This window comes from Schistocerca serialis, chromosome 3, assembly GCF_023864345.2.
Source record: "Schistocerca serialis cubense isolate TAMUIC-IGC-003099 chromosome 3, iqSchSeri2.2, whole genome shotgun sequence".
NCBI lineage: Eukaryota > Metazoa > Arthropoda > Insecta > Orthoptera > Acrididae > Schistocerca > Schistocerca serialis.
This window is the reverse complement of record NC_064640.1, coordinates 527,757,089-527,769,516: the sequence shown is the minus strand read 5'-3', so window position 1 is coordinate 527,769,516 and position 12,428 is coordinate 527,757,089. Positions and strand designations below refer to the sequence as shown.

At 36.6% G+C, this 12,428-nt stretch overlaps 1 protein-coding gene across 1 annotated transcript in view; it reads right to left on the bottom strand.

Moving 5' to 3' along the window:
- LOC126470406 (WD repeat-containing protein 6) overlaps window positions 1-12,428 on the bottom strand; it is a 320,158-nt gene that overhangs the window by 188,683 nt on the left and 119,047 nt on the right. The window contains exon 4 of the mRNA XM_050098254.1: window positions 7,471-7,615. Coding sequence (XP_049954211.1) covers window positions 7,471-7,615 — 145 coding nt within the window. The remainder of the gene's footprint in view (window positions 1-7,470; window positions 7,616-12,428) is intronic.

The window sequence follows — 12,428 nt, the reverse complement described above, 5'->3', positions numbered from 1 at the left end:
TCCTACCGTTCACCTTAAGTGATTTCCCTAAATCACTGAAAACCTTAATTTGGGATATCAGAAGTGCTACACATGCCCCTTCTCCATCAGATGGCTATAGGGGCACATACACTTTTGCATTTCAGTATGCCCAATATCATTGTGCAATAATTATAATTATTAGAACAACTTCTTATCATACCGTACAGTTGCTCTCTTGTCACAGAAAATGAGAATACATGAATTCAATAAGACATTAGTTTCAGCAGCCTCCTAATGGTGCAACATGGTATTTCTTTAATCCAATACATTTGCCTTTACTACGATTTGATCACACACTCAATACAAATGACTCTGTAGTCTGCAGCTATGGTAGTACATTTTATTGCAAGAACTCCACAAATAACTGTATCTTGAATCATTTTTAATAAGGAACTACTGGTTTCATAGCTTTTAGCCACATCATCAGTCGCATATCTAAACAACAAGAAATAAATGATGATAGTGACTGAACTCTTATACATCAAAGTAATACTTGAGCCTCAAGCACTTAATTATGAGAATAAATAAAAACAAATGTGTACTTACAAGAATTAAAATATGGTGAACAACATGGCAGAGAATACAGAAGGCCCACCCTTCATAGTTAAAATCATAATGTCCATAGGGCAAATCTTCAATTAACAAAAAGTTTGGTGATTAAAAACATCATATGCCATGTAACGAGGATGTGTCCATAACCAAAGAGCAAAAGTGAGACACTGGACCAGTAGTGCCTTAATAAAATTGGTTCAAGATACAGTTAGGTGTGGTGCTGTTGCTACAAAATATATGAAATGCTTTAGTAAACAGATGTTATTTATCTTATTTTTCATAATTCATTCTCCAGTATTAATTTCTTTGTCACATGATCTGGAAATCATTTTATTTTGGATCATTTATGGTGGTCCTACTTCAAACATACATTCATTGTTCCTCACCAGGCCCCTTAGAAAACACATAAATACATCTCAACAGTATTCTTTAACTTACCTTATTGATTTTTTTAAACATTCAGTTTACAGTACTTTCACTTCAAGATCAGTGACTGTTTTGCCATTAACATTAATATGTCCTCTCTGTTCCACTTGCAGCTATCATTTACAGTGGGGCAGAATCTTCTCTAGACAACAATAATTTAATGTATTCTTACGACTTTCATCTGTGCGTAATTCTTTTTCGCGTCTGGACTTGTACATTCAGGAAAACTGATCATTCTCACTTTATTTCAACTTTTAACATCAATGTTAGCCCACTAATATTCTACATGAAATTATTCTCTTGCCATTTTTTTGCCAGTTATCAGATTATTAGTTACATAAACAGTATCTGAAATACACATTCTTCATTAACATATCCACTATACACATTTTATTCTGAGTCACATGGTTTCAGAACTTTTACATACTCAACTTTCAACAATACTTGCATTTATAAACAACTACTTTTGGCTTCTGCATACACTTGAGAACTCCTCATAACATGCATAAGAAACTCAGGAGCATCTATCATTCCCCTAACTTACCCATATTTGCTTTACAACACAGCATACGTATAACTTCACAAATTGATAACTGTTCATATATCTTTTTCTGTGCTTCAGTAGTTGGTTGTTCCTTTCTTAGTTCATTTTTTGCCACCCTCTTTAACTTTGCTTTTATCAAATCCACATTTAATGGTAATTAGTTAATGATCAATCATGCTCAGACCTTATCCAAACCGCCCCTCAACGTAGTGTGAGTTTTTAAAGTAAGAACCATTTTGTTATAGTATAAGAAATATTTTATTTATGAACATAACTTTTATAGGAAATGAAAGTACAAATGTTATCTTATTTTTCCACCCAGTCACCATTAATATTTAAACATTTGTCCAGTCCTGGCATCAGGTTTCGGATACCATCATCACAGAACTCTGCCACCATTCTATTTAACCAGTCAGTTACAGTTTCTTTCAATGTGTCATCATTCCCCAATCATCGCCCACCAAGAAATTCCCAAAGCTTTGGAAAAATATGAAATTCTGAGAGTGCTAGAGCAGGACCATAGAGTGGATGGTCCAGTAATTCCCACTGAAACTTGTCCAGTTATGCCCTTGTCCTTGCTGCAGCATAAGGTTGAGCACGGATATGGATGTTACCCTTTGAGAGTAGACCCCACTGGCAGTTTTGATTGGTGCACCTAAGCTTTAATAAGGTTTCACAATTCCCCTTTTTGATCCCAGAAACTGAGGCCATCATTTTCTGTGTTAATAGTTGTTTGAATTTTCTTGTTTTGTCAGAGAATTTGGATGATGCCGTTCACTGGATTATTGTTTAGTCTCTGGAGTATAATGAGCAACCCATGTTTCATCACCAGTCACAATGTGACTCATGAACTCACACCACCCTTGGCACAGCACTCCAAAAATGACAAAGAATGTGCCACAAGCTTTGTTCAGTGTTCATCCATCAATATTCTTGGGGCCCATCTTGCAAACTTTTTTTGTATTGAAGTTTTGTCAGTAACAACTGCATAAATTACTGACCTTGAAACTTGAGGGAAATGTTGATGAAGCTTGTCAATACTGAAGCACCTATCTTCACAAATCTTCTCATCAACTTTTTGCGTCAACTCTTCACTGGTGACAGTAGGTCACTCATCATAAACATTCCTTCTTCCTTCATCAAACAATCTGCTCCACATAGCACACATTTCCATCACTTATCACACATTCTCCATAAATTTCAACAGAATGGACTTTTTTGGGTTTAGAAAGTGAATGATGGAATATGCCTCATAATTGGAGGGATTATTAATTTACATGATGGCAAACAATACAACACAACTGAACAATCAACACAGACAGAGTTGAAACTTACTGGCAGAGTAGTGGAGGACCAGCTGAGAGTGGCTGACCTTGAATTGGCATTACCTGACACCCTGTGCAAACACTCTGTGCAATTAGTTCATCAAAAACAACTATTGTAGATTAAGTGTTTCTTATTACTAAATTCCTGTGTGTCATATTGGTTGTACTTCATCTGTTTTATTTGATATGTTTTGCTTACATTACCACTCAATTTTTCTTGGAATTCCATTAAAGTTTTTCTCATTGAAGAAAAACACAAAAATTGCTAATACGTAAATAACTGTCGTGTCACTGTCACCAGGACCATTTCCTTTGTTTCCTCCTGATTGACACTTCTAGCCTACTTCTTATATTCATTTCTACCTTTCTGGTGTTATTGTTGTCAATTTCACTGATTTTAAGTTTTTTTCCAAAAATCACTTTGTATTTCATCTAATAAGATGATATTGTTATAAATTTTCTCCTTACAATGCATTTTTACAACACATGTTTTGTAAATGAGCTCAGATTGTACCTTGTTGTCATTTACAACATGAGTCTCATTCTATGACTAGAATTTGTTACACATTTCAGCAGACTCAATATTTTTTTCTGCACCATGTTGAACATTACATTCTCCAAAATTATATTCATTTTCCTGAGTTTCCAATTGCTCTAAGGCAATTTCAGAATTTTTCTAAATTCTCCCGCCTCCTTGACAGTTCAATAAGTTTTTTATTTGCACTGCTGGCAAACGTTAGGAAACTTCTTTTATTTCTTTACCTATTTTCTCCTAATATGTTTGTATCTTTTTAATAAACTGATCAAGTTGAACAAATTGTTTTACAGTGGTATTATTTATCTTTTCCAGTTTAATATTAATATGTTTTCTTAGTTCAGTAACACATTGGATTATTATAAATGAATATTAATGCTTTTGTTTATTTCAGTAATACCTTTGTTGACTATTTTCAGTAATACTTTCGTTGATTTCAGCAATATTGTTAAACATTTTTCCAGGTATTAAATTAAAAGCACAATTCATGCAGTGAAACTATAAAATTATAAAACAAAAATGCTGCCTCATACTTATCTTCAGGAGGCAAAAGTCAGTATTGCTGATACGTAAATATGACGGTACATACACTATCCTAGCTTTTGGAACTAACAATTCCTTCTTCAGGAAGGAGAGTGTGACAGTTTGAGGAATGTTAAAAAGGAAGGGCAGGTCACTTAAATCCCAGAATGAGAGGGTCCCACCTGTTATGAGCATGAGGGGAGACAAATAGACAAATATCATTACTGACTTCTTTGAACAATAAACAAAAATACTCTTATGAAAGATATTATTGAAGATTTTATTCTAGTAAAATTAGTTTCCTTCCATACATCTGTATTTACAGGCAGTTTCTTATACACACCATAAAATTCATAACTCTCATCCCACAATACATAAATTTCCCCAATAGCATTAAAAATATCATTAATAATTACACTGCAATTGCACTGTCTGTCTAATATTGAAAATATTCTGTTCATTAAAACAATTACTCCTTACACAGTATATTTAATGCATGCTACTCTGAAATAAAATCAAATTTCAGTTACAACACTGCACTTTTATTTACATTTACTCACTTTTGGCTTTCCACACCCATATGCCAATGTGTAGTTGTAGAAGCAAGAGACTTCACACTCCTGACTGTGTGATTTCAGTGCCTCATAAGCTGCCTAACCTGCACTATGACATCTGCTTCACTTTACACCCATTTAGGCACCCTTAACTGCAACTGGTTCTCACTTAACCTTGCAGTATGCTATTTGCAAAATTTGTGTGACTGTTTAAGCATGCCAGATGGTCACATATTCTGAGTGAATCACCTGGTATACAACTTGTGTTATCCAAATAACAAAACATCCACTCTTCCTGACAAGCTGTCTTTAATAGTTTCTCACTTGTAAAGTTCACAGCACTCACCCCTAACTGCCTTGATCGCATCATTGAAATTCACAAGCTAACAGTTTGCAAATAAGTTTGTGCAAAGATGGATCATACACTTTGCTAGAGTCCAACATGGTTCAATTTATTTATGACCACTTTATCTTTAATCAAGATAAACTCATCTGTTCACACTGCTCACATGCAGGAAACCCTATGAGCATAATCCTCTGTCCTCATAATTTTGAAAATAACAGCAATGCCCTTCGTTTTGGACTGTTACTTACAGGGATGTCTAAAACAGTGCCCTCTTTAGTCAATTCTCTAACTGCTTGAAATAATTTTCAGTAAAAATTTCACAATGATCTCCTTCAAATCCCTGTCCCTGGCAACTAGAATGAGTAAGCTTGTCAAGGTGTGGTTTTCAGTGGGTTATAGGGGACAACGGGGAGAATTTTTTAATGCATGCACATAAATTTTAATGTTTATAGTTGCCAAATTATTACATTAGCCTTTATTTATACAAATAAAACTATAAATTTTCTGTGGAATCTGAAAGAGCTTTCAATGAAGAATTCAACAACATAACATGTGTGGAAGTTGATCATATAGCAACACCACAAACCACTGTTCATCAGAAGAGATACCATAAATGCTGGCCCTACTGTACCAAATGTGATGCAGGTACATTTTCTATGTTTGCCTGTGCACTTGAAGCCCATTAGTCTGTGCTCTGCTTTTGTAATGATAAGACAACTTGCTCAAGAAGCTATTCAGACTTACACAATGTATACAATAGTCAAAAAGTGGATATGGTGTTTTCCTTTATTTCGAATGTCAGCAAACTGTTATGGCAATGTATGGTTGTATGTGAAAAGGTATCATTACACCAAGCCCTTGCAATCCACCTTTGCAAACTTCAAAAAAGAAAAACTAGAAGTGTGAAGTTTAAAATTTGACAACAAAAAAGAACAGCAGTGATGTAGTATCCATATATCACTATGAGGCAGCTTCAATGTCCATATGGGATCAGCTGTGGGAGTGTTCTGCAGCAGAGACAGGTGTACCAACAGTGGTGCATCTGGCAGCAACACTGGACACAGGAGTGGCATGACTGTTCTGAGAACAATATCACAATGCATGTACTGGTCTGTGGAGGCTCTGCACAAAATGAATGTTTCTATACCACATTTTTCATCATCATAAAGGCCCAGAAACTTGCATGACAATATGGGATGCCATTCAGTGCAAAACTTCTGGTATATATTGACACTAATTTAGACAGCAGGTGTTACTTTTCTGATGTGTTAAGGCTGGTGATGGCGCAGTCTTGAGGTCTCCATAATGTTGTCTTTTAACAAGATAATGCAAGACCACATGTTGCCCTTTCTGTCACAACATACCTCAACACAGAGGTTGTTTGACTTACCCTGGGCAGCATGTTCTCCAGATCTCTCATTCACAGAAAACATCTTGTCACAGGTTGCCAAGGAACTGTACACAATTCACCACCCACTATGATGAACTATAGTATAGAGTTGAAGCAGCATCCATGCTATCTCCATATCTGTCACCTAAGTTAATTTCAAGGTGATTCGCAGATCGATTAGAGCAGTTGGTGCTGTCAGAGATAGCAGCTTACTGCACTAAATTTTGCACACAGTAAACCCCAAAAAATGCATAAAAATTTAATCATATATTATTCCTACTGTATACTATGCATACAGTAAATAAAATGGCATTATTTGCTTTCCTTCCTGATGATATAATATTAATGGCCATGGTGTACAAACATTAAAAAATATTTTTTTTATGTCATAATTTGGTAGCCATAAGCGTCAAAAATTACTTACATATGTCAAAAAATTTGCCACATTTGACACTATAACTGAGAAAAAAGGAACTCTCAATATAGTTAGTTATTCTGGATACACTTGGGGTTGTCTGTTTGGATTATGGTAGCTTTCTCTTCCTAGCACATTACTAGCTTTGAAAAGTGAGACTAATTCTGGGACCTTATCGCAGATTTTCTGCAGTTTACTAATACCACATCAACATGATCTTTTTGTGAACTGCAAGGACAAATGTTCTCCTCTGCAATGAACAAAGTTGATTAACACATTTTTTCTTATATGTCGTGTAACTAATCATGGAGCATTTAGCGTGCTTCCTTATATGTACATGTGTGACATACTCCAGATATCCAAATAGCTGCTTCCCTGGTGTAGTACATGGTTGGCCTATTCAGGGGGACACTACAATTCTCTGTCTATTAACAGAGGTCACAAAATCTATGTGCAAGATCAATACAGCTTTATCTGAGCCATCTATTATATGTCACTGCTGCCTCAATCTAACATACAGTCCCCCCTAACACATCAGTTGCTCATACATTACAAGCTTCAAACTGAGGTATATTTAAACAGACAAACAGAAATATGTTCCTTTCCACAACAACAACAACAACAACAAGAAAACTTATCTTTACCAGTACACTCTAAGACTTTGTGTGTGACATACATAGCAGAATGACTATAACTGAACATTATTCATCACACAACAAAAAATAACAACTTCTTCTTTAGGGTACATCTTGGCTCCATCAAATGACATACTTGACATTATCATTTAAGTAGAAATTACAGTACATTGATATTTTATTGAATAAATAATGTAATACTCACATCATGCCCAGTAAGTGTATGCAGGATGTGTTCCTGTTTTTCTGAAAGATTAAGAGCAGGTTTCCATACAAGAATTTTCCCAAAAGCTGTGCCTGCTAACACAATCAGGTTTGACCATGATTCTTTAAGTATGACAGCACTATAGCTGATTCATATTTAAGGACATTATATTTAAACGAAAACCTAGGTAATAAAAGCAAAGATTAACATAGTACCTTTGCAGACATTATATCCACATACATATCTAACTTCAGACACTAAATTCATTCTTACATTTTATATCAGGCAAATACTTAGGTTCTTCTCTATAAATTCTGTCTTATGCTTTTATGAATGTAGTTCATACCATGTTATTCACTAAACGACTAAAATTACTTACCTGATCCATCAACTATGTACAGGTGATACACTTTCACAATGTATGAGTTCTATAAGTAATATCTTGCAGAGGGTCTACAGAAATATTTATTTAACTACATTGTGAAGTTCATATTTCTGTTGCCCACAGCCATTCACCTAATTATAATGTACTGCACTAACTATAGCAAACTTATAAAGTCTTCAAGTATAGTAAGTAAATCAAGAGTGAGAATCGCCATAAGATAAGGACGATGATTCAGCTTGGTGTTCTGTTCATTGTGAAGTTACACACACCAAAAATTTTTTGCACCACCCCAGTTCCCAGAACTCCTGAAGATAGACATTGACTGTGGATATTGTATCACAGACACAGTCCCTTTGACTGTTCAGAGATGTTACTAAACCCACCCAAAGATGTAAACAACCATGCATGAGCAGCGCCTACTAAACGGAGGGGGTCCGACAGCTGATCAGTTCCAGTCATTCCACCAAGAAGGAGGTAGAAGGCTCGTGTTTTCTGTAGTTCAACCACGCTTAGACGGTCAATATGAAGATTTGATCATGTCCACATTGTTATTTTGGGCTAGGAAGAGCTCTCAACAAGGGAAGTGTCCAGGCATCTCGGAGTGAACCAAAGCGATGTTTTTCAGACATAGAGGAGATACAGAGAGACAGGAACTGCCAATGACATGCCACACTCAGGCCAGCAAGGGCTACTACTGCTGTGGATGATTGCTACCTACAGATTATGGCTAGGAGAAACCCTGATAGCAATGCCACCATGTTGAATAATGCTTTTCATGCAGCCACAGAATGCCATGTTATGACTCAAACTGTGCACAATAGGCTGCATGATGCGCAACTTCACTCCTGACGTCCATGGTGAGGTCCATCTTTGCAACCATGACACCATGCAGCATAGTACAGATGGGCCCAGCAACATGCCGAATGGACCGCTCAGGATTGGCATCACATTCTCTTCACGAATGAGTGTCGCAAATACCTCCAACCAAACAATTGTAAGATACATGTTTGGAGGCAACCCGCTGAGGCTGAATGCCTTAGATGCACTGTCCAGGGAGTGCAGCAAGGTGCAGGTTCACTGCTGTTTTGGGGTGGCATTATGTGGGTCAGACGCACGTCAAATGGTGGTCATGGAAGGCGCCGTAACTGTACAATATGTGAATGCCATCCTCCAGCTGATAGCGTAACCATATCAGCAGCATATTGGTGAGGCATTCATCTTCATGGATGACAATTCGCACCTCTATCGTGCACATCTTGTGAATGACATCCTCCAGGATAACGACATTGCTTTCCTCAAGATGGCGGCGTGTGTAGATATCCGCGATTTTACTCCAAAAATAAGTTACAGTGAAGCCGTTAAAAATTCGTGTGTAAGTTGCAAAAGTGAATTATTAAAGTATAATGAGCGTATTGCTAGTTTACAATGTGTAATCAGCAGTCTAAGAATAGAAATCGACAGCCTGAAGTCCGAAAATATGGAACTGAAGTCGAAGCGAAACATGGATCCATTGCTTCAAGACAGACAGAAGGACAAAAACTTTCGCGAGAACATGGCTACATTGGTGCAAAATGACGCTGATAAATCATCAGAATGGAAGGTAGTACACAACAAGCGTCAAACAATCGGCACTAAAAATTCGTGTACAGCAAATGTTTCGAGGTTCGAGAATGTAAACAATTTTGATGTACTTTGTTCTAGTAATAGTCTCACTGAAAGTGAAAACAATCGTAAGAAGAGTGTGCCGATAAACTATCAGAAAAAGGTTAGGTTTGATCTTCCAAAGCCACAACGTTCTGTTAACAGCAATGAAAGTGGCAGTGGTGTGATCCAGTCTGCTGTGAGTGAAACATCAACAAATCGTTTTCACATTTTCGCTGATAGTCATGGTAGAGGCATGGCTGATATAGTGAAAAGCAGTTTTAATGCTGCCGATGTTTGTGGAATTGTGAAGCCAGGTGCTAAACTTCAAGAAGTTGTAGCGGGGTGTGATCCTGAAAAAGTAAAAAACGAGTGTGTGATCTTAATAGGTGGCTCAAACAACGTTGCCTGCAACGAAGGGAATGATGCCATACAGTCGCTCAGGAAGAAAATACCGGCGCTTCATCAGTCTAAGGTATTTGTTGTGAACATTCCAAAGAGACATGACTTAATTCCACAGTCCTGTATAAATGAGGCTATCTCACAAACGAAATCTAAGTTAGCAAAGTTGTGTAAGCATTTTAAAAATACTTGTGTTGTAGATGTAAGCAGTTTTGGACGAGAATTATTTACAAGGTACGGTATGCACCTGAACAGACCAGGAAAAAAAGCATTAGGTACCCTCTTAAAAACAAAAATATTGGAAGAAGTCCACAAATGTGCCCCAAAGTTGGAACCAATCGCACTTGAATGGCTCCAACCATCAAGTCAGACTCGGTTTCAAACTCAAATGTTTCAGGAAATTGTTAGTAATGAACGTACTGTGTCTGTAGCTACCGATAATTTTTTAGGCAAAAGTTTAGATCTGTCTCTAATTCCAAAGAAATGACGATTTTTCACAAAAATGTGGGAGGACTTGGTAATAAAGTAAATGACATTACTGTTCTGTTAGAGGAACCACAAGGAATAAAAGATACTGATGTATTATGTTTTAGTGAACATCATGTGAAGGATATTGAAAGGTTACAGCTAAGTGGTTACTGTCAGGCAACGCATTACTCTAGAACCAACATGGAAAAAGGTGGAGTGGTAATTTATGTAAAAAACAACATATCTTACAATGCATTAGATTTAAAGAGCCATTGTATAGAGCAACAAATTGAAGTATGTGGTGTTGAGATTACAGTAAAATGACTTCACGGCTGTAGTGTTAGCACTGTATAGATCTCCCTCAGGGAATTTGAATGTATTTCTTAAGCACTTAGATTCTTTATTATCCATACTGTACTCAAAGTCCAAGAACTTGATAATTACTGGTGACTTTAATGTTGATTTCCTAAATGAGAGCAATAGTAAAGCTGATTTAGTACATTTAATGGAGTCTTATAATCTGATGGCAATAGTAGATTTCCCAACTAGGATTACTGATAACAGTAAAAGTCTGATAGATAATATATTTATAGATAAGTCTAAATGCAATGAGATCACTGTACATCCAATCCTTGGCCTTTCTGATCATGGTGGTCAATTGCTTAGGCTCAATTACATCAGTGTGTGCAACAGTTCCGAGCATTCTTGGAAATCTTTTAGGATAATAAATGAACAGGGCCTTAAAAATTTCAATGATAGCTTAAAAGAGATAGACTGGAGCTGAGTTTATAGGGAAACAGATGTAAACAAAAAGTACAATTCATTTTTAAATGAATTCATGTCTGTATTTGAGTCCATCTTTCCCAAAAAAGTAGTTAGAAATAGTCATATAGGCAATGCCAAGAAGTCTTGGATCACTACAGGGATAATAACATCTTGTAGAACAAAGAGGATGTTATACAGTTCTCTCAGGACTTGTAATGATCCAAAGAAACGACAACACTACAAATTTTACTGTAGCATTCTCAAGAAGGTTATAAATAAATCTAAAAGTATGTGCATAAAATCAGAAATTGAAAGCTCAGAAAATAAAATTAAAACTATATGGAATGTAATAAAGAGGGAAACTGGCAGGACAACAGGGAACATGTCTCAGGTAGAGATTAATACAGGGGACAGTATCATAAAGAAACCTGAGTTGGTTGCAGAAATATTTAATAACCACTTTTTGAGAGCAGCAGAGAAGACAGGCTGTAATGGTTCTATGGAAGAATCATTGTCCCTCCTACAGAAAGCTATTAGCAACAGAATCCCACAGTTATCCTTACCTCCAGTTACTGTAAGCGAAGTCATAAGAGTTATTAGATCATTAAAAAATAAAAATTCTGCTGGTGTGGACAATATTTCTAGTAAAATACTGAAACACTGTTATAAATTTGTTAGTCCCGTCTTATGCAACATATACAATGCATCCCTACAAGATGGGATTGTCCCTGACAGACTTAAGTTGGCTGTAGTGATTCCTCTCTTTAAAAAAGGGGATAAAAGCATTGTTACAAACTATCGCCCAATATCCCTATTAACTACCTTCTCGAAAATTCTAGAAAAACTCATGCACAGGAGGATTGTAGACCATCTCAACTTCCACAGTATCTTAAGCAAAAATCAGTTTGGGTTTCGTGCCGGTCTTTGTACTGAACAGGCAATATTCTCTTTCAGCAACCAAGTTTTGGAAGCCATTAACAAAAAAATGTCTCCAGTGGGTATTTTTTGTGATCTTACGAAAGCCTTTGACTGTGTAAACCACCAAATTCTTTGGAAAAAGGCAGAATACTATGGTTTAGGTGGTACTGTTGGCTTGTGGCTACAATCATATCTACAGGATCGGAAGCAGACTGTAATGCTAAATGGCTCTTCTGGAGAACCTGCCTCGTCTGAATGGGGCACGATAACGTGTGGTGTGCCTCAAGGCTCCGTTTTGGGCCCACTGCTTTTCCTCATCTTTATTAATGATCTTCCTCTTTGTTCTGAGACAAACAGCAAATTTACCCTGTTTGCCAAT